At 42.8% G+C, this 22,499-nt stretch overlaps 1 protein-coding gene across 1 annotated transcript in view; it reads left to right on the plus strand.

The window, feature by feature from the left end:
* The window catches only part of SLC25A13 (solute carrier family 25 member 13), a 587,939-nt gene that overhangs the window by 11,374 nt on the left and 554,066 nt on the right, over nucleotides 1-22,499 (plus strand). Inside the window, exons 2-3 of the mRNA XM_069211738.1 lie at nucleotides 5,895-5,948; nucleotides 10,582-10,724. Coding sequence (XP_069067839.1) covers nucleotides 5,895-5,948; nucleotides 10,582-10,724 — 197 coding nt within the window. The remainder of the gene's footprint in view (nucleotides 1-5,894; nucleotides 5,949-10,581; nucleotides 10,725-22,499) is intronic.

A 22,499-nucleotide genomic window follows, 5' to 3' on the forward strand; every position in this document is an offset into this window, starting at 1 on the left:
GGAATATTTAGAAGTTTGCCTTACCCACTGGCTAGAAAACTGAATGAAAGAAACATGCCACTCCCCAACTCCTGAGAACACATCTGGATTTGTGGGAGAAGAGAAATGATCTGCCATCTGTGCCCTTTGTATAAGGTTTTGGCCTGTCTTCACTTATACCAAGGACAAACCATAACTCGCACATTGAATACATTGCTTATGACAACACCCTTCATGTTACAAAATATATCAACAGTGTTGCAAGGTATTAGAAATGGGGTCTGTAGATGGCATTTGGTTTGCACCCTGTCCAAGTAGGGACCCTCACTCTAGGCTGGGTTAGAGAGCCACACAGCTAAGATAACCCCTGCTCACCCCTTGGTAGCTTGGCACAAAAAAGCTTATTTCAGGGGCAATGTGTAATGTATTTGTACACACACAGACACACCACTGCAAAAGGGCTCCACAATAGTTTAGAAAAAAAGCCAATATTTATTTAAATGCAACAAGACCAAAATGACAAAAACCCAATACACGCAAGCAAAGATATCACTTTTAGAAGTTGCAAAGAATCTTAAAAATAATCAGTCACTGATTCCTCTGGATTAACACACAGTACCTGGGATGAGTCAAAAATAAACTCGATGCGGACCACTGATGAGGTGAGGTGCCAGAAAACAAAGCACTGTGTCTGTTCCCTACTGCGCGGGGGAGGCTCTGCATCGGTTCGCTCCCCACAGGAGAGTGGATGCATCAGTTTCCAGTCACGCAGCTTCAGTTCCTTGCTGCTGTGCGGGGTCGATGCAAAAATGACGCAAAGGAATGATGCGCAGAAAAATCCAGGTGCACTGTAATGATAGAGCAATGGTGGAACAGACGCTGTGTTGTGCTACAGGTGCTGCATTGATCCTTCCACCGCAAGGTGGGACCTGTATCGACTCCTTGGCTGCAAGGCAGGTGCCGCGTAGCAAGCCAGGCAATGCGTTGATTTTCAGCTGCGGCGATCCGATGTGTAATTTTCTTCCTCAGAACACCAGTTTCAAGGGCCTAGGAACTGGATTTGGCACCACTTGGCAAGTCAGGACTCTCAGCAGAAGAGTCTAGGCACTGAAAGAGAGTCTTTGTTGTCCCTAAGGCTTCTAACAGGAGGCAAGCTCAGTTCAAGCCCTTGAAGAACCTTGGAAGGCAGGATGTAGAAAGCAAAGTCCAGTTGTTTCACTCCCGGGACAGAAGCAGCAGGCCAGCACAACAAAGCAACAGACTGTGTCAGTTCCTCCTACAGCATCCAGCTCTTCTTCCTGGCAGAATATTCTCAGTCCAGAAATGCTCTGAAGTTGTGGTCTCAGAGGCCCAATGCTTCTACTCATTTTGGCCTTTGAAGTAGGCAAACTTCAAAGGAAAGTCTTTGTAGTGCACAAGACCCTGTCTTTCCTGCCATGGCTCCAGACACACCCCGGGGGTGTTGGAGAATGCTTTGTGAAACAGGCAAAGCCTTATTGACGCACATATGTCAGTTCTCTCACCACTCTAGCCCAGGAAGACCCAACAGAAAATGCAGGGCACACCTCCCCTTGTGGCACTGTCGAGAGTGAACTCACAAGCATCCCAACTTTCTTCCTGACCCAGATGTGTATTCCACAGCCAGGTAGAGGCACAGAATGGTTAAGCAAGAAAATGCCCACTTTCTAAAAGTGCATTTTAAAACTTACACTTTAAAAAACAACTTCACCAGAATATATATTTTTAAATTGTGCGTTCAGGGACCCCAACCTCAATTTTTCTATCTGCTCCCAATAGAAAATTGCACTTGAAAGATATTTCAAGGAAATCCCTATGTTACCCTAAGGGAGAGATAGGCCTTGCAATAGTGAAAACTGAATTTAGCAGTATTTTGATATCATGACATGCAAAACACACCAGTACATGTGCTATCTTTTAAATATACTGCACCCTGCCCATGGGGCTGCCTTGGGCCTACTGTAGGGGTGATGTACGTGTAGTAGAAGGGAAGGTTTGGGCCATGCAAGTGGGCACACTTGCCAGGTTGAACTGGCAGTAAAAACTGCACACGCAGTCACTGCAGTGGCAGGTCTGAGACATGTTTACAGGGCTACTCATGTGGGTGGCACAGTCAGTGCTGCATGCCCACTAGTAGCATTTGATTTACAGGCCCTGGGCACAAGCAGTGCACTTTACTAGGGACTTACTGGTAAATCAAATATGCCAATCGTGGGTAAACCAATTACCAATGCAGTTTAGACAGGGAGCACAAGCACTTTAGCAATGGTCAGCATTGGTAAAGTGCTCAGAGTCCTAAGGTCCGCAATAACAAAGATCAGCACTGGATGAAAACAGGAGGTCAGAAGCCAAAAAAGACAGAAAGGGTCATTTCCAGTACGACCCCCTCCCAGCCTAAAGCCAACGTAGGCCAGTCAGTAACTTGCTGGACTTACCTGCTTAGGGTGAAGGAACCTGGAGAATGGCCCACTATTGCCGGGGCTCTTGACAGTTCCACGCCTCTCAGAACTCTGGTGGATCTCTCTGCCTATACTCTCAGGGTCCACTGAACTGACACAGGGGAAACCCTTTTTTTCAACTGTGGATTCTATCTTTCAGCTCTTAACCGTGCCTTGCTCCCAGATTCATCCCGGTAGGCAAACATTACACCATGGCAAACAGTGTGATGTGGCCCATTCCATTCCTTGGGTCTGTCTTCAGTCCCAACTTAGGGAAATCTCTGACCATAAGGACAACCAACAGAGGCCACTGACAGCTGTCCATGTCAATTGGTGTGTCCCAGGCTATCCCTTGGTATCTAGCCTCTGTGGTTTCAGAAAATGGGTGGCAGTAGCCCCAGGTGCCTTGCACCCTTTTCCCACTTCACCTCCCACCAGTTCAGGAGTGGTATCCCGAGACTGATGAACCCCCCCCCGCCCCCCTTTCCTTCCTCTTTCCCCCTTCTTTGAGAGACCTGTAGATCCATCACCCAAAGATTTTGGGGTGTTGTGGCTTGGCACTATGTTTTTTAAAAGAGACATTGCTAAGTGCTGGAAGTCTGCAACTCTATGTTCCTTTGCTGTGTGGCATACAGCATTAGGCTGGTGCGCGAAGCAAGAGGGACATATATATCAAGCAGAGGGTTGTCCTGAAAAGCATAGGAAAATATGGGGTTAATTGTGGTATTATTATGTATTCAGACAATGTGTGTGAGGGAATATAATGCTTGTTAGTTGCTACATGGGCAGTTTAATATTGTGAGTTCTTTTTGTGTATTAACATGCTCATGTTAAAAATAATAAAATGCAGTTATAAAAAAACAAAACTAAAACTGTACTAAAATTTACAATCTGATGATCATGATATTGTGGTAGTCTATGTGTGCATACAATATTTGAGTTGGACAATATTTAGAATTCAATTGAGCACTGGAGGAAAATGCCCTATTTGGTGGCAACCACCAAATTTTGCTAGATTTTATTTCTGGGTGTTGGACTCTGCACACTAGGACACTGCTGTCTCCAGGGTATGTGCTCTGACCCCTAAAAGATGTTGAAATTGGCCACACTCCTAATTAGCACATTTGACTTACCTGTAAGTCCCTAGTATGTGATGCAAAGCTTACCCAGGGACTTCAAGTAAAATGTTACGAGTGGACTGCAGCACATATTGTGCCACTGCCAGAGTGATAATGAAAAACATGACAGCCGACCTACTCCTGTAGCCTGCCTTTGGTGTTTTAAAAAAACTTCACATTTCATCTGCCAAAATACCCCTATTTGGCTGACCAGAACCCTTTTTTTCATATTAATAAATTATCCATAAGCAGGCCTTAAATGTCCTTTACTCGGGGAGCATGGTATTTAAAAGTAGGACATTTAACAGAATAATGCAAAACACGTCCTTTCGGTGACAAGACCTCAAAAGCTATTTTCTTTGTAGCGGGGTTAGCTGTTCTATAGAAAAGCATTGGGATAGAATGTTTAACATAAATAATGTTCTCAACTTAGAAACCAGCGAAAAAGTTAATTATTGCACTATTTAACATCTATATAACAAGCCCAATTCATTGGTAAGGTCAGATTTGTACTATATATTTTATAAAATGTACTTTTAAAAACTCTACCTTTATGTGCCTTAAACATCTAGAAGCCCATTGCTTGAGCTTCTAACTGTCACTTGCTCCCAGAGCTGAAACAAAGGCCTTGTATGTGCGGGGTGTTCTTTTCGCCTGACAGAATGACTATCTGGGCAGTGCCAAGGTACTTAATGAACTTGAAAGAGGCCTATCCTGTCACAGGCAAATGTAGTTAACACCTGGATCTATCCCTCCTGTGTCCTTTTAGTCAGCCAGGGACCATGTGAAAGAGGAGCTGCCCCAGAACCAGTTTTGAGTGACCAGAGAGGAAGGGTTGCTTATTTCCCTGGTCATACCTCTAGGGTGAACAGGAGTGCTGCACAGGAAAAGAAAGGTTCTTCCATGTTGGATTTAAGTAGGGGGAGCTTGTTCATTTTTCTTTACCCGGAACTGTGCAGTGGGTGTGGAGGACATTGGAAGGTCATATTTTGTATTTTAACTCCAGTCCTGGAATGTTTGGGGAAAGGGCAACCTTGCCCCCAAATATTCTCCAAGAGGATTATATACTATTATGGGTCCACTCATGGAATATTTTGGGGAAGGGAATGTATAACTTAAGTATTTTTAGGAAGGGGTGAAAAGTAATAATTTTCAATGGCAGAAACCGTGAGGGCGCAGCTCAGGAAATAATACTTAGAATACCTAGAGAGGAGCACTTTGGGATTGTTTCCAGTAGGGCACACAGGAAATGATGTAAAAGTGGGCAGGGGTCTCCTTGGAAAGTTTATTTTTCTATTTGATTAAGGAGTGGCCAGGAGTTGCTCCCTCACACATGCTAATTGCAGGCACTACCATCTACCCCCCAAAAAATAATCCGTTTTCTCACAAGCACCAACCACCCGACATATAAGATGGGATGCTAGCATTCGTGTAAGTAAAAGCTTTATCATAATAAACCTCCTCCATATTACTAATGACTTAACAGTCATAGCATAAAGTACTCACCATCACAAAAGAAATATTAAAAGCTATAAATCTCCACAGCTCTGTATGAACTAAAATTCAAACCGCAATTTAAATGTGTTTTGGATTTTCAATCCTTTTGTTTACAAACCTCAGCTTATCAGTTTCTACATAGGTTTTCAAACAAATGTGCACTTCCTATTTTCGTTTAACACACTAAAAGAAAATCGTTTCGTTTTCTTGCACATGAACCTTACTTAATATGGCTAAAGTAGAACCTCTGAATAATGTCTTGTCATGGGCTGCTCTTCAGAGATTTAATTTACTTCCAGGGTACTGGTGGGCTACTTCTTGGAAACCCCTGAACTAGGCAGTTAACACAGCCTGACCATATCAGTAAAATCATGTAGAATACATAATTTGCAGCTAGTTGTCCATGTGAATCTTTAATCTGTCTGTTTTCATTTACCACTGAACACGTCAGTCACATAATTTAGAAATTCTACTGATTGTGTGTATACAGTCATGTGCCCCTTGAATATATAAATGCAAGCTTTTTTTTAAAAGTGGTTGTCTGGTGCAGAAAATCTACGGAGTATTGATCGAGGGCATTCTTTCCTGTCTGTTTAGTCTGACAGCAAACAGGAGGATACAATCAGATTTCTATTGTGCATTCGAGGGATGGTGCAGTTGATGGTTACAAATGTTTTATTATTTTAATTGTGCTATCTTCTATGATTTATGCAAAGCAGAATAATGATCTTCCTCTGATTCTGATTAATATACTAATTTCTTTGGTTTGTGTTTTGCTTTGTTCATATATGTAACTTAAAAATGATAAAAACTAAAAACATTTTAAAACTTTCTATACTTTTAGGTTGTTTTAACCAAGCGAGCTGATCCAGCTGAGTTGAAAACAATATTTATTAAGGTACGTAAGCGGAAATTTATGCACATAGATCTTTTGTTAAAAGGTATGTCACACTGATAAAAACTAATTAAAGTTTGAAAATATTGTAACTGTTTGCATTGTCAAGGATATAGAGGATAAAAGGATAAATATGTAGGAGGTCTGTTTTCATCTTGTGGAGGCAACCAGCGTTATAGTTTATCCAATAAGTATATCACTGTCAGGGGGGTTTCCGCCTAGGGCAAGGCTTATACTTGGTTAGTGTCTCACTACTACATGGTTATGGCTAGCAGCCGATTGCCATGATGTCAGTGTGGGTTATTTACTTCTCTCTTCTCTGATTCCTTTACTGAGTGAGGTGCTTTTGGGCCTGCCCTTGATTCTATTTAATATTTGTTGGGACCAAAGTTCCTTGTCTTCCCAGTGCCATTGTCTTAGGCATTAAAACATGCTGTTGTTTGTGTTTTCCCCCTCGCAGTGTCAGAATCTCCTCCTTCAAAATGTACACCACACCCATTGTGAACAGTCACTTCTGCTCCTTCACCCTACTGTGGGGAAACAAAACTGATATTTAGTGTTCCTTTGCACCGTATTCGGTCTGCGTTTGTACTTGCTGCCCATCCACACATCTAGAAGGGGGCTAGTTTTCCTTGATTTTCCAATATATGCACCAATGGCAGTCTCGCTGGCACAAGGAAGAATCGAGGCTTGGATCACTGCTCTGTATACTGGATTGAAATACGTAGTATTTAGCACTGCTGTGAGATTAAAATGCATTTTTTTTTTTATTTAAAAAAAAAAAAAAAACACCACTGTACTACGTATTAAACTATGTCTCTGTTTATTGAGTTCTGAGCTAGTGTTTCCCACTAGTACTTTGAGAAGCCTGTTACTGTTTGCCCTTGCTACCCTGAGAGTCCAGCGGAAAGATTTGTCCTTGTCCCAGTTTGCAGTGCCATAGTAGAATAAATCCCAAAATGCCAGTGAGAAAGACCCCAAATACCATGGTTCGGGCCCATTGGCCACTTAAGCAGAGTCTGACACTACACATTTAGAAGAATTGATTCACAAGACAATTGGCCCCAAGATCTTAGTTCTGCAGACACCCTTGATGCAGTAGGTAGCCTCTTGTCTGCCTTCAGCTTTTGGTGCTAGTGCTCGAAGGCCAACTGGTATTCCTGGTGTTCTGGTTCCAGATCCAAAACAGACAGGCTCGTCTCTGCAATCCGCGTCCTGCTAATAGTGTGGGGATACTTCTAAAAGTTAACTCTTAACTTGAACAACACCACCTTGTAAATAGCACCATGGCTTATATATTTCTGTAATGTTTTGACCTTCTTCTTGAGTGTTGTAGCCTGCACGGTGATTTTTTTTTTTTTATTTGCTACAACTATCACACTGTTTGAATGTGCTTGAAGCTACACATTCAAAAATGTAATTTCCCATCTACTAAATCCTTCAGGAACTTTTGCGGATTGGACAGTGATCAGTAATTTTGCTGTGTTTTTTCAATCTTAGCATTTATTGGTATATGCGTGGGAAAGTGCCCCACATCTTTTTTGCATTGCTTTGTAAGTATTGCCTTATTGAGCTACAAGAACAACCGCCTAATTTAATACACTTTATCGAATGATGTCATTGGTTGCATGAGGTTATTTAACTTCATAATTTAATATCCTTCATCACATGATACCAATGAGAACCACTGTTGCATTAAGATTGTGTAACTATTGTCTGGCATTAAAAAGCTGGCCTACAAATAAAAAGAATATATAAATATATATATGTGCTTACGACAGACATTGGAAAGTTGTGTGTGAATTGGTCAAGATGGGAAGACATTTGAGTGGCATGGAAATTTTTTTTCTCTTTTTTTTTCTTTTTTTTTTTTCTTGAAATTCTCAAAGTACATTATTGATAAACAAGGGTGCAGAAGCTATTGCCTGAAAACCATAACCATCCAGTACTGAATGCAATGAACAATTCCCAAGACCTTTAGCTCATGCCCAACGGGCATTTAAGGTGAGGAGTGGAGCACATGATATTGCCAAGGCAACAGCATAGGATTAGTGCCTCCTGGGCGTAGCCAAAAGCTGTGCACTTCATGATTTGGTAGGTAAAGTACTGAGCTCAGGATGCGACTGTTGGTCACATTGTAAGTCTAGTGCATTCTTACCATTGCTAAAAGACAACTCAAGTGGCTACTATTTGCCTTCATCCTGCTGCACAAGTTCATGCCATGCATGTGTTGGGTACAGACAAAGCCCATTTCTGGCAGATATAGAATATTGGGGCCAAAGTGTGGATGAAGGCCTTTGTTGTAAACCTGGTACCTGCTGGGAAAATCCGAAAATTGTGACTAGTAATTTGGGGACTTAAAAAAAATATACAATTAAATTCAACAAAATCACTACCACTCATAAGTTAATGAATGCTGTGGCTAGATAGTAAGAGCAGTAGCATCTCAACATCATGCAAAAAGACATCTTTTAGGAAAACACATCAATTGCAGAGATATCATGATTGTGAACCAAAACGTTAAAAAACACTTCCCTTCTCTGAATCTGGTTAGGTGTGCCAGTATAAACACCCACCCCCCCGCACAGCATTGCACATGACCGCAGATGTAGGAATGGGCGGAAGTCGCTGAGTTTCAATAAGCAGAATTCTGTGGAGTTGCATGAAAACTCTGCAAGATTTCACAGAATTCCATAACGGACTGAAAGTCTGCACGTTGCACTGCTCGTGTTGATTTTTAGTCTTGGAAGCTCATTCCATGCTGAATAATTAGCGCAAACTGCACCATGTGGAGCAGCCATGGGTGCGACTGCTTGAGTTTATTTTGCTGTCACTTGAGGAGATTTGCTACTCAACTGGCAGCTTTTTCAATGCAAATGCGGAAAGAAAATCTTGCCGGGGGTCCTCCTAGCCCCTGAAAATTGCTCCAGAGGGTGCTAATTCTCACTCACCATCTTTTCATTGGTGGGCCGTATGCAAGAAGAAACTCAGCCACACAGCTTTTGGCGGAATTTAGCCATAACTCAGCATGGCCACAATTCCACCAACTCCGCCGGCGTAGCAGAATTTATTTTCCATCCCTACACACACTATGAATGACTTCACATATGATGTGGATAAGAATTTCATAGATATTGATGGTCACTGATGGTCTTATGTGAGAAGAAATGGAACTATACGTTTGCAGCCCCACTAATGGATAGATAGGTGTTCTTGCTTTCACTGTACATAGAGAATGAATAATACATGACATTTTATATATCTTTTATGTCATTACAACACCCTATGTAATGATAAGCTCTTGGGCGATGGGCAGGGGGACCAGATCCAAAGCCCTTCGCCTGCTCACCAAGGCCTGCAGCAAAGTGCTGCAGCGCTAGACAACTCGAACGCTGTCGACACGGCCGCTACACACCGTAACTCTGCCCCTCGCTCACAGCATCCTGCGTCCTTACAATGACTCTGTATATTCTTGGAAGACATGCGCACTGTACATGTGTGAGGACAGCATTGATAGTTGAGGTTACAGCTGACTTATTTAGTTAACGGTTATAAAAATACCTATTTGGGTTTATCTGCCTGATGACTGGTGATAAGTACGTGATTGGTAGAATCATACACGTTATTTCAGAGGTATATGTAACATTGGGTGGAAGTTATGATGTAGCTCATGCTCACAAGTGAATTTCAGTGTTTGTGTTTTTTAGGATTTGGATCATAGCCACATCATCACTTCAAAAGAAGTTATTTTTTTATTTATTTATTTTCTTGGAAGTTACCTGCTTTTTCATGGTATTTATAATATTGAGAAGTTACTAATCTTAGGACCTAAACATATGTGGAGGTTATCATTAGCATTGTACTATTGTAGGGAGGGAATGTGACACGAGTAGTGAAATGTTGAGTTAGGTCATTGTTCCATAGTAGTGGCTATATATATGTGTGAGGTAATGATCAGTGACAGTGAATATTGTCTTCCTGAGCAGTTTGAGCTCTTCTGTAGTCATGGGATTTGTGTTTGCACTTTAGTAATAAAGAGAATCTACTTTGTTTATTAATACACTTCTCCCAAATAACATGTTATTGGGCCACATTTATTTTCACTGGCGTGGCATGAATTGTATATTTGCAGATGTGCAGTCTGTACGTCAGGTACTCAATGCAGATGGTTTCTGACCTGCTGTTTTGTCACCTGTAGTTTTGACAACTAAAGGTACAAAACAAGACTAAGTGACTACATTTATGCACTTATACAGTCCCACTGAATATACCTATTTGCCGTTTGCACAGTTAGTTCCTTGTGAAAAGTTATTGAAACTTGCCAAGTGTGAAATGTTAAATAGTGACTTTTTATGTTGGTAATGCTACACTATGGCAGTAACACGGATTTCGACTTTTTCACTGTAGTAATACATGTGTGAATGTCTATTGGTGTTCCTGCGCTGGCTGTCATGCATATACCATTTAAAAAACCCATCTTGTAGTTGTGCTAACATTGGCAGCCTATCCATTTGCGAGTGTCAAAGGATTAAGCATTCTTATCAGAGTTTGATTTACTTTGTTCTTGCTTTTGACACGTTCTGTTCCTGCAAATATAATTTGACTCTTACTAACAAAAGTTGCTTTTTTCTTGCAGTATGCAAGTGTTGAGAAAAATGGAGAATTATTCATGTCTCCCAATGACTTTGTAAAAAGGTACTTGAATCTAACTGCTGATGTTGAACCCAATCAAAAAACCCTGCAACTCCTGGCGGGTGTGGTCGATCAAACCAAAGATGGGTATGTGATTTTTGATATTCTTACACCACCAAATGTTATCATGTTGAATGTTTTATTATTGTTATTTCTGAAATGGAAAGGTGTGTGCATCCATGTTTGACTTACTAGTGGCCTGGTCTTCTTGCTACTTAATGGGCTTGAGAAGACCTGCAGAGATTTTTCTTTTTGCTAGTAAGAAGTGAAAAAATGTGATTTATGAATATCCAGTAACATCTAGAATTGAGGTCTACTTAAAATTAAGCAGAATGGATTCTAACTCGAGGAGAAATATAATCATGAGATTCCAGTACATACACTGGTTTTGAAGAATCCAGTGTGGGCCTTTATTATACAAGTGGACTGCTTCCTACAGTGGCGTCTTCTAAATGACACCACGTTCACCAGAATCCTAATAGATAAATAGCCAGACATTCTAGTATAAGGAACCTATGAAATGCCTGCAACTGCATAACATGTCATGTCGGTTCGAATAGGATTAGGATGAATGCCGAAGCAGGCCAGTTTGGCCAGACGAGGGGAACCAACCAACGTTTTTACTGTAAATATTGTTGCATAATCTACAATGGGCATTCGGTTATTAATGATGCTGTTTTTGACTGCTCTTGGCACAGTATAGGGCATGTAATTTTGCCTCTCCCACAACAAACTGCGGGTCTATCTATATAGATTAGATGCCTGCTGATTTCCGTGTCCTTTGCCTACAGGTTTTGGCTGTTTAACAGAGTCAGGTGGTTTTGTAGAGTGTTTTTTGCCTCTATTGAATAACAGCTCGTGGATGGCCTTGTTGTGATCCTTTATAACTTGGTTGTTTAACCTTTCATAGAGTTGATAATTTTTCATGTATCTTTCGGGGTATTTTATTCAGACAAAGTGTATTCCTGGGCAGATTTCTCAAGGACCTCAGATAGTCACATATTGAATGTTTCACTCCTGTCTCTTTATAATCTATTCCAGCTGCCACTGGGCTGCCATCCTCATCTGTGTGGTCCTCCACATGTGCATAACTATCCATCTATTTGTACCTCCATAGTCATGCTCATTTTCCGAGTGACACTTAAAGAACATTAGCAGCCTGTAGTTGCTACAGTACTTCAGTTGATGTTGTCTTTTAGCTAGACTAGAAGGTGGATAAAGTTGTGGGTGCTATCACAGTTGTTGTAAGGTCAATGGTCCTCGTTGCTCTTGGATTATTGATAGTGTCTGCCCCTGCTATGGTTGCTGGTATTATGGCTAGCACACTAACCTCGTGTTTAATGCCACGTCTTGGATTAAGGTTCAGGCTTCCTTCCACTTTTTGACAGACTAGAAATATACCCTGGTGCAGACAGAAGTAAAACATTTTGGGCACATCTGCCACAATCGTACCTGGTATGAAGGATTGCAGTGATCACTACAGCAGCAGGGGCAGTGACACCGGACTATATAGTTATACAAGACTCGTACACCCTAATGTTAGCTGTCTTTGCAACACATTCAAGGGAAAGAGAAGCCCATTTTTCTTTTTAGGGTCGAGCCTGCGTCACATGCGCTTGCGCATGCGTTTCGCTAAGCGAGACGCTTTAGGAATTAAAAAGGGCTCGGAGCCCTGTCCACGTCACGTCAGTGTCTTTCATTGGCTCGTGGGCTTGCCTGTTAGAATCTGCTTGATTTCATTAGTGGAACGCATGCAGGCGTCATGCCTTTTCCGGTGGATAGCCCTCCTCCAGTGCATCAACCAAGTACTGAAAACATACGAGGCTCGCTGTTTCCCGTCAGGTTTGTGGACTACTTTTTCTCTAATTTCCCAGCGCGATCTCGCTTGGCAGAAGTCGAGCGCTTTACATAATATCGACCCTGTTACACAGTTAATTGCACTTTTTCCAGTTACATACATAAATGCACTTTTGCTGGTAGGTTTCATTACGAGTGAAAAGTCGGGTTAGGAGTTTACAACTCTATGAGCTCTAACACGAGACCCGTTGCATTGCAAATGCTTGTTTTGCACTGGGTCCAGGGTATCCATGCTACACCACTGCAGCTATGATCAATGGATTCCAAAAACCTTTTGACATTAAAAAAAAAAGCCCAAGCATTGGCAAAGCAGATATGTTTCACCTGTGAACATATTGGGTTTTCTAGTGCTTGTTTTCCTCCTACATGTCCACCTTAAGCGTGGAACATCCATTGTTGATTGCATTTTTATGGCATTTTCTTAAAGTGTAAGGAAGTTAATTGAAAGATGACTGCTCCACATGCTTGCACACACAGGTGGTTATCTTGGAATGGCTAAAAAAGCATTTTAACATAGCTTCTCGCCAATACTGCCAAAGTGTCTGAGGACTTTGGGGATGGGGAAACAAGCAGGCAGGTTAGGAAGGGGGTCTATTGGATTGTGTTTTTAATAAAGTGAGAAAAGGGAGGGGGCAAGGAGAGAGAGAAATTGTCCCTCATATGCAGTACAGAGCATGGCCCAATGTTCATGATGGTAGGATACAGGTAATCCTTTCGAAACAAGGTGAGAGCAAGATGGCAGGATGAACACTAGAATAGGGAGGAAAGCCACTAACTCGGAAATAGGAAAGTGAGCTATAGAAGAAAGCAGCCAATTCATAACTAAGGGGCTGACCCTCTGCCCCTTCTTTGTACTTTATTGTTCACAATAGATCAAAGCAAAGTACAAATAAAGTTGTTTGTAGACAAGACCTAAAATATATTCTTTGATTAAACCGGAAGTACAAAAATAGTGTTTGTAAAAAGTCACTAACAGCCTCTGTACTGCTGAGCTGGGAATCCTTGTACAGGGCAGTCATAAAATGAAGCTTACATTGTTACAGTGAAAGTGGTTGCATATGCAGTTCTGAAATATTATGATTGTAGTGTACTTTGGGAACCTGTAAGGAAGAAAGGCTCTATAAATCTGAAATATATTTCACTGGCATTGAAACATCATTATCTCTGGTGGCGTCTGGCCAGCAGACCAGTTACAGATGAGCGGTCACCCGTGAAGGAAAGGCAGAATTGTGCGGTCTGTATATATTTATTGACGAATATTTTTCAATAAATCACTCCAAGCCAAATTGCAAACAATAGCTCTTGTGATGACCGAAGAAAGTGTAATGCATTAAGTGCACTTATAAAAAGGACGGTGTAGAGAAGAGGTTACTAACCTTTAGAGTTCTCTGGACCTCTACTGAATCATTACTATCTCCAGGGATTCCCATTGAGTCATTGCTGGAGCCCAAGGACCCATGCCTAAGCTTTCAGCAGCAGGGGCAGTGACACCAGACTATATTGTTATGCAAGAATCGTACACCCTAATGTTAGCTGTCTTTGCAACACATTCAAGAGAAAGAAAGCCCATTTTTCTTTTTTTTGCACTGGGCCCAGGGTGTCCGTGCTACACCACTGCAGTTACAATCAGTGGATTCCAAAAACCTTTTGACATAAAAAAAAGCCTAAGCATTGGCACAGCAAATACGTTTTACCTGTGAACATATTGGGGTTTTTAGTGCTTGTTTTACTTCTAAATGTCCACCGTGAGCGTGGAACATCCATTGTTGATTGTATTTTTTTATGGTATTTCCTTAAAGTGTAAGGAAGTTAATTGAAAGAGGACTGTAACACTTACGTGCACACACACAGGTGGTCATCTTGGAATGGCTAAAAAAGCATTTTAACATGGCATCTCGCCAATACCGTCCAAAGTGCCTGAGGGCTTTGGGGATGGGGAAACAAGCAGGCAGGTTAGGAAGGGGGTCTGTTGGATTGTGTTTTTAATAAAAGGGAGAAATGGGAGGGGGCAGGGAGAGAAATTGTCCCTCATATGCAGTACAGAGCATGGCCCAATGTTCATTTTGGTAGGATACAGGTAATCCATTCGAAACAAGGTGAGAGCAAGATGGCAGCATGAACACTAGAATAGGGAGGAAAGCCACGAACTCGGAAATGGGAAAGTGAGCTATAGAAGAAAGCAGCCAATTCATAACCAAGGGACTGACTGTTTGTATTTTATTGTTCACAGTAGATCATAGCAAAGTACAAATAAAGTTGTCTGTAGACCAGACCTAAAATTATATTCTTTGATAAAAACAAAAGCTATTTTTGTGCTTCCAGTAAAAAGTCACAAACAGCATCTGGACTGCTGAGCTGGGAATCCTTGTACTGGGCAGTTAACAAATGAAGCATAAATTGTTACAGTGAAAGTGGTTGCATATGCAGTTCTGAAATATTATGATTGTAATGTACTTTGGGAACCTGTAAGGAAGAGAGGCTCTATAAATCTGAAATATATTTCTCTGGCATTGAAACATCATTATCTCTAGTGGCGTCTGGCCAGCAGACCAGTTACAGATGAGCAGTCACCCGTGAAGGGAAGGCAGAATGGTACGGTCTGTATATGTTTATTGACGGATATCTTTCAGTAAATCATTCCAAGTCAAAATTGAAAACAGTAGCTCTTGTGATGACAGAAGAAAGTGTAATGCCTTCAATGCACTTATAAAAGGGATGGTGTAGAGAAGAGGTTACTAACCTTCAAAGTCCTCTTGACCTCTACTGAATCATTACTAATTCCAGGGACCCCCATTGAGTAATTACTGGGAGCCGAGGACCCATGGCTAAGCAATTTCTTAATCTTTTGAAACTCAAAACCTGTCACAAAAATTACGGAAACCGGTACCCATCAGACGAATACACAAATATCCGTTTATTTTGTTTAACTTGTAAACACATGTAGAAATATTGAAACTTTAGTTGTAAGGTTGGATCTTTTCTGATTTTGGTTTCTAAAGGACAAAGGGAAATGCTAGGAATTTAGCCTATCACTTTTCTTTTTTTGTTCCCAATGCATGTCTGCTTTTTGTTGGTGCTTCAGTTGAGGCTGCCTATCATCCATACTAAATTCTGTTTGGTGTACTTGCCCTGCTCCCACTAATCAACCAAATTCATTTTTATTCTCCAGTTTATGGTATGGTATGTTTTTTTATAAAGCACACTACTCATCCGTGAGGGTATCCAGGTGCTTGAGTAGGTCTATGGTTGTGTGGTTCCTGCAGTGTTATTCGAAGAGCCAGGTCTTCAGCTTCTTGCAGAACTCAAAAAGCAAAGAAGAGGTTCTAATGCATTGTGGGAGATTTTTCCATGTTTTAGGTGTAATGTATGAGAACAAGTGAGCCCCTCCTCTGCTTTTGTGAATATAGGAGGTGCGTGAGTGAGACCGAGCGTAGATGTCTGGCAGACTAGTGAAAGTGTAGGCAGCTGTTCAGGTATCCTGGCCCGTTGTCGTGCAAAGCTTTGTATGTGTGCATGAGAAGTTTGAATTGACTGCATTTGTGTATGGAAAGCCAGTGAAACTCTCTGAGGTGGGGTGAGATGTGAGTGCGGAGAGGAAGGTTGAGTACGAGTCTTGTGGCGACATTCTGGATGGTCTGAAAGAGCTGCTTGGAAAGTCGAGTGTTGAGTGTGTCACCTTAGTCGAGCTTGCATGTGATGAATGCTGCCTGACGGTTTGTCTGGTGTTCTGTGGCAGCCACTTGAAGATCTTCAGTAGTAAATATCCACGATGTGGAACTAGGCATCACGTAATGCTTTGACTTGTGCTGCCATGTTGAGCTTATTGTCCAGTATGATCCCCAGATTTCTGGCATGGTCATTGGGTGTTGGCCCTAGCTCTGTCAACCGCCAGCTGGCGTTCCAAGGGGTTGGCTTGTTTCCCAAGACCTGTACTTCTGTCTTGTCGGAGTTGAGCTTCAAGCAGTTCGTTCTCATCCATTCTGCTACCATGGTCATGCAGTTTGATGATAAAGTTGGTTCTGATGCTATTTGCCTTGTCTCTCAGGGAGAGGATGAGTTGGATGTTGTTGGCATGTGAGATGATGGTGATGCCTTGGGATCGGATTATGTTGTTGAGTGGTGTCGTAGACATTTGACAGGGTAGGGTGAGGGATGATCCTTGGACTCCACAAATCATGTTTTTGGCCGTTGATGTGAAGGGTTACAGTTTGGATTCTTCTCGTGAAGGAGTAAATTCACTTGCATGCAGGTCCTTGGATGCTGATCTCATGGAGTCTTCTGATGAGTTTTTAGGAGTCTTTGTTGAATGCCCCGGTGAGGTGTGGCAGGATGAAGGCTGCTGTTTCTCCTCAGTACAGGATGATCTGGATGTCGTCTGTGGCTGTGATGAGTGCTATTTCAGTACTGTATTTTTTGCTGAAACCTGATTGAGTGCTGTCCAGTAGGTGCTGTAGTTCGGGGTGACATGCGAGTTGCTTGTTGATGGCCTTCTCTATCACTTTGGCTGGGAAGAGGGAGCAGGGAGATTGGTCGGATGTTGCTTGATTGGCTCGGGTTGACTAATGGCTTAATGAGGAGGGCGTTGACCGATGAATGCTTGTGGTCTTCTGGGAATGTCGGATGTTCTGGCCTTGTTGATGATTTAGATGAGGGCGTTGCTGACTGGTGATGCTTCAAGGTTATAGATGTAGGCAGGTGGTTGTCTTGGTTCGTGATAGTCAGGTTGGCGATGAGATTGCTAGGGTCTGACTGGTGCGTGAAGTGTCTAGACCTGTCTGTAGATCTTTTCGAATTTGCAGGGGAAGAAGTCTGGTAGATTGTCTTGGGTCTGGGTGATACTGGTATTGGAGACTAAGGGTGTGGTGAATTCCTTGACAATTGAGAAGATCTACTTGCAGCTCTTAGAGCTCCCTTTGATGCTTTCAGCTAGTGCTCTTTTCTTGGTGTCAGCGAGTGTTAGTGTCTGAGTGCACCCGTGTAGGTGGTTTATTGGTGGTTTCCTGGCTGGCTGTCCATTTTCTTTCTATCTGCGGTGTTGTTTGCAGTTTCTGACGTCCTCTATTTACTAGCTGGCCTTTGTTTTTCTTTGCTTCTTGATTTTGATGAGAGTGAGGGAGTCTTCACAGTTCTTGATTCAGTTATTGAAGTTGGTAAAGTCCTTGTTGAGTTTGTCCGTGGGGTCAGGCTGATCCGAGCTGAGGGCGATGAGACAGTATACTGAGATTTTGCACAAGCCGTGGCTGGGTAGGCTGATGCTGATAGGTGCTTTGGCTTGCGGTGTGTAGATTTGGAAGTGGATGACAGAGTGCTTGGTCCTGGTGAGTGGTGAAGTGTAGTTGTACTTGATGCTGTCACTGATGGTGAAGATGTTGTCCAGCGTTGTAGCCAGCAATGAGTGTTTGCTCTGTGACGAGCTGGGTGAGCCCAGTGTTGTTCAGGCTTTTAAGGAGTCCTGTGGAGCTGAGGTCCATACTGTCTTTTAGATGAAAGTTGAGGTCGCTGAGAAGTATAAAGGCGCTGGAGTCAATCCGGAGTGTTGGTATACAACTGTTCAATTTAGAGTGTAGGTTTCGGAGATTTGCAGCTTGAAGTGCAGAGGTTCTATAAATGGGGTGGCGTTGAACACTTGATGGAGTTTTTGTAGATGACAGAGTCCTCCTCTTGTCTTGTGAAGTTGGTATTGTCATGTGATCTTGTAGCCTGCTGGGATTGCCACGGTGATGCTGGGTGTTGAGCCAGGCTTTCATGAGGAAGAGGAGGTCCAGTGTGTTATTGCTCAGCAGGTCTGAGCTCTGTTGAGCGTTTACTGAGAGATTGTGTGTTGAGTAGCCTGCATGTGAGTGGATCTTGGTGTGCAGACTTGCTGTGGCATGTGTTCAGCACTTTCATACAGCATGAAAAATAGCATCTTTTGTTAGATGGGGTGTTGATGGTGTAGGTGTGCGTGGGATGTGTGGGTAGGCTGCTGCAGGATGAAGCTTCAGTGGGTGCAGGTGAAGGTTCTTAAATGTGGTGTATGGCGCAGCATCTATAGAAGGAGAGGCGTCCCAGGTCAAGTGATTGAAGAAACTCTGCAGAGTATCGCTAGGGGTGATTGGGCTAGGGATCTTGGTGCTGGGCCTGGTCTAGCTGCAGACGAGCTTGCCTTTGGCAACCCATTGGTGTGTCGGCTATGCTGACGTCCAGCGACTGCCATTAAGTTGGTCCAGGGAGGAGCCCAGTGGACAGGACTATGTTGAGACACAGGAAGAAAACAACGCAGGAAGAAGCAGAGGAGGAGGAGGCTGGAAACGGTGTGCTAGAAGTGGGAGGTCAGGGGGCAAGGGCAGTGGGGGCCTGTGAGTGGATGGGCTACACAAAAATGCTCAAAACAGCTGAAATTAGAAAGAGATGGAAGAAAAGGCACAAAAAGGAGATAATAGCTGAGGGAAAGGCTCAAACGAAGCAAGACAGCTAAAGGAGCTGACAAAAGGCCACCAAAAGGGTTACGAGCAACCGAAATTGACAAAACAAAGGTGGAAAAGAGGGGTACCGGCAGAGAAAAATGCAAAAGCGGGTGAAAGAGAAACATCTCCAGAAAGAGCGAAACAACATGGCGAAAGAGAGATTCAAGAGGAGCGAAAGTAGGAAAAGAGCTCCAAAAGGAGTGATACTGAGTTGAAAATGGGAAAGATGGCTGAAGTAAGAGAGGTGTGAAAGAGTGGGAAAGAGCAGCAAGGAGCGAGCTGGGAGCCTCAAAGGTGAGAGAGCCGGTATTGAAAGGGCCTTAACTGGTCAGAGGACTCGTCCAGGTAGGTGGGGCAGGCCCTTGGCACCTGCTCCACTTTCAAAGAGAATGTTTTAAAATATTGAATTTTACATTTTTCTTCTTTATTTTTTATATGAATTCTTAATCCATTAATACTTAATTTCCAGAACATTTGTGGACCCCCTAAGTAGGCTTTATGGACCCTAAGTGGTCTGTGGAACAAAGTGTTTAAGAAGTGCTGGTGTCTGGTGTGGGGGGGGGGGGGGGGTGTGCAACATACTTGCTTTAACAGAGACCGAGGAGGCGAGACACATGCTCTGAGAAGGAGACTATTTTAACTTGAGCAGTATTGAGTTTGTACATGCTACTTTTAGAATGATGTCTGTAAATGCTCCTTTTCAGGAAGGGTCTCCATTTGCAACCTTTGTTTGTGTGATTAAAATTTATATGTAGAATCATGCTCTTCTACCACATTTCTGCATGAAGCACAATATTAAACCTAAATATGTTCCTAATAAATGTTTCACTTCTATATCAAAGTTTGTTTCTTAGTGTTACCTGTCCAATGACTGTAGAAAAACACAGAGGAGAGAGATGTTAGATCATGAAAGGTCAAGACTTAGTAGCTTTGCAAAATATCAGGTGAGCTGCATTGCCACAGGTTCATTTAAGGTCAGACTTCTAGGTACAAGGACTACCAAGACATGGTTGACGCTGTAAGGCTTGTAGGAGTAGGAGGACACACATCTGTTTGATGAAATCGAAGTGAAGTGGTGACTGTCAAGGTTGTAGTACTGGACTTACAAACCCGCTCCCTTGGACATACAAAGAGCTGAATTTAAATATAATGAAGTAGAGAGGAGACACTAAAATTTTTCTGAACCCTGGTGCAATGTACTAGTGACTTGGAATTCTGAGGTGTGACGCAGGTGGGATAGCTCTCAGAGAAGAGCCAGTACCTCATTGAGAGCCCAGGGCTCCCACAGACATAGAATCTTTAGTACAAGCAACGTAGATGGTTGACTACTGTGTAGATGTTAAGTAGGACTCGCTTTGTGTGGGAGCATTCAGAATTTATGAAGTGTATAAATGAGGACCGTTTCTGTGCCTTTGAAAAGGTGGACCCTTGGGTGACATCCAACATTGTGTGCTTTGATTGTTTATATGTATGTGCTAACTGCACTCTTATGGAATTCGGCAGAAAAAGTCGGTTTAAAGGTTGAGTGATCATTTTTGGGATGCTAAAGATTTAAAGTTTTGTTTTATTATTATTATTATTATTATTATTATTATTTTTTTACAAAGTGTGAGTAGTGTAATGAAGGCTAATTTTGAGGAAGATGAGAAACAAGCCAGAATGAAGTAGCAGATGATGCAATTAGAGACTGTCGCCTGGGGGACATTCTCTGACGACAGTCCACTAATAAGGAATCAAAAGTTGAGCTGAAATTTTTGAAGGAAAGGAATGTAGAAATCTGAAAATAATCCTCTGCATGGGGGATGAAATAGTTATTTAGAAGTAGTGTGAAGTAGGTTGGGTGAACGAGATAATGAAGGCTAGAGAGGAGGGAATAAAGAACCGAAAGGGATGGCAGTGTCTGTTTTCATGGAGGAACAATCATATGAGAAATACGTTGGCCAGGTCTCTCCACAATTGGACCTATTCTGTTTATTAATTCAGAAACTAGTCAAGAAGGTACACAGCTGTTCGCCTACAACCCAGTGGGCTGGCAGCATCTAAAAATCAGTCAGAATGAAGAATAAATACAGTTGTCCGCCTACAACCCTGGGTCCAACAGCGTTGCGAAAGAATGGTTGTGTTTTTCAATTAACCAAAAACATGTCGGGCCGAAACCAAAGAGCTCTAAGGTCTGATGCATGGGTAACCCACAGACCCTATCCAAGGCCTTCTCTGCATCTGTGGAGAGGAGGAGAGCTTCTTTCTGAGGTCGGGCAACTTTATCCATTAGGTGGTAAAGGCATCTGGTGTTTTCTCCACAGTGACGCAATAGTATAATCCCTGCCTGATCGGGAGAGATGACCCCAGGCAAAAGTGGATTGAGGCGGTGGGTCAGGATACCTGTAAATATTTTGGGGTTAAGAAGAGATATGGGCCTCAAAGTGTTGGGTCCTTGCCATGCTTCAGAATGATTGAAACAGAGGCTTTGAAGATGGAATTTATGAGGGTACCAGAGGTTGCAAAGGAATTGAAGAGGCATGTTATCACCGGGGCTAGTGACAGAATATCTTGTAAAATGCAGGAGAGATCCCTTTGGGCAGGGGGCCTTAAGTGGCTTAAGGCGAGTGTTTGTGGAAATCACCTCTTTGAGGTGGATGGGGGGAGTTGGGAGAATCCCCACAGTGTGATTGGAGTGGCTGGAGGGTGCGAGAATAAGTAGTCCATGGAGTTGCCGGGGGCGCCTGGGTCCTCGGAGTAGAGGGATTTATAGAAATGGTGGAAAGCTTCAGCTATTTGCAGATCTTAGTGAACTTCCATCTCGGGAGAAGGACAAATGAAGTGGATGGTCCTGGACAGTGTCTGGGTCTGCAAGCGGTGGGCCAGAACTTTAGTAGGGCATACTCTGGCCTGTCTAGGTTCAGTCGTATAAGGAGTGCAGAAGTGCGCTCTAACTCTCTCCACACGCGATGGGCCCCAGCGTGTTTATGAATCGCTTCTAGTTCAGTAACCGCAAATTTGAGTTCTGGCTGTTTCTCCTTGTGGAGATGATTCTCAGAGGCTGAGAGGGCAATTAATTCCCCTCTGACTATCCGCTTCAGGGCCTCTCACAGGGCCACCTGTTCTGAGTCAAATTTTATCAAGTAGTCTGTAATGGTGTTCCATATAGCAGTCACGGTCGTAGGTTATTGGAGCAGTAAGTCTCTAAGTCATTAGTGTGGAGGGGCAGCGTGCGTATAGGCTTAGGTGTAGGGTAAGACTGAGGGAGTCATGGTCCGAATGTTATTTGGGGGTCGATAATGGATTCACTAACAGGTTGTCAAAAGGTGGGCGATGCTAGGAAGTATTCGATACGAGTGTACGTCTTGTGTGCCGCAGAATAGTGTGTGTAATCCCTTGTTGTGGGATAGAGCACACGCCAGACGTCCGCAAGGCCGCATTCTGCGAGCCAGCGCGTTCCCTCTGCTGAGAAAGCCCCAATTTGGTCAGAGCGCTGGACTGAATAGTCCAAAGCATTGTCCAACAGCATGTTAAGGTCACCGCCTATTAGTATTGCAGCATCGGGTGTCTGGAAGAGGGG

The sequence above is a fragment of the Pleurodeles waltl genome, chromosome 10, assembly GCF_031143425.1.
Source record: "Pleurodeles waltl isolate 20211129_DDA chromosome 10, aPleWal1.hap1.20221129, whole genome shotgun sequence".
In the NCBI taxonomy this organism is placed as follows: Eukaryota; Metazoa; Chordata; class Amphibia; order Caudata; family Salamandridae; genus Pleurodeles; species Pleurodeles waltl.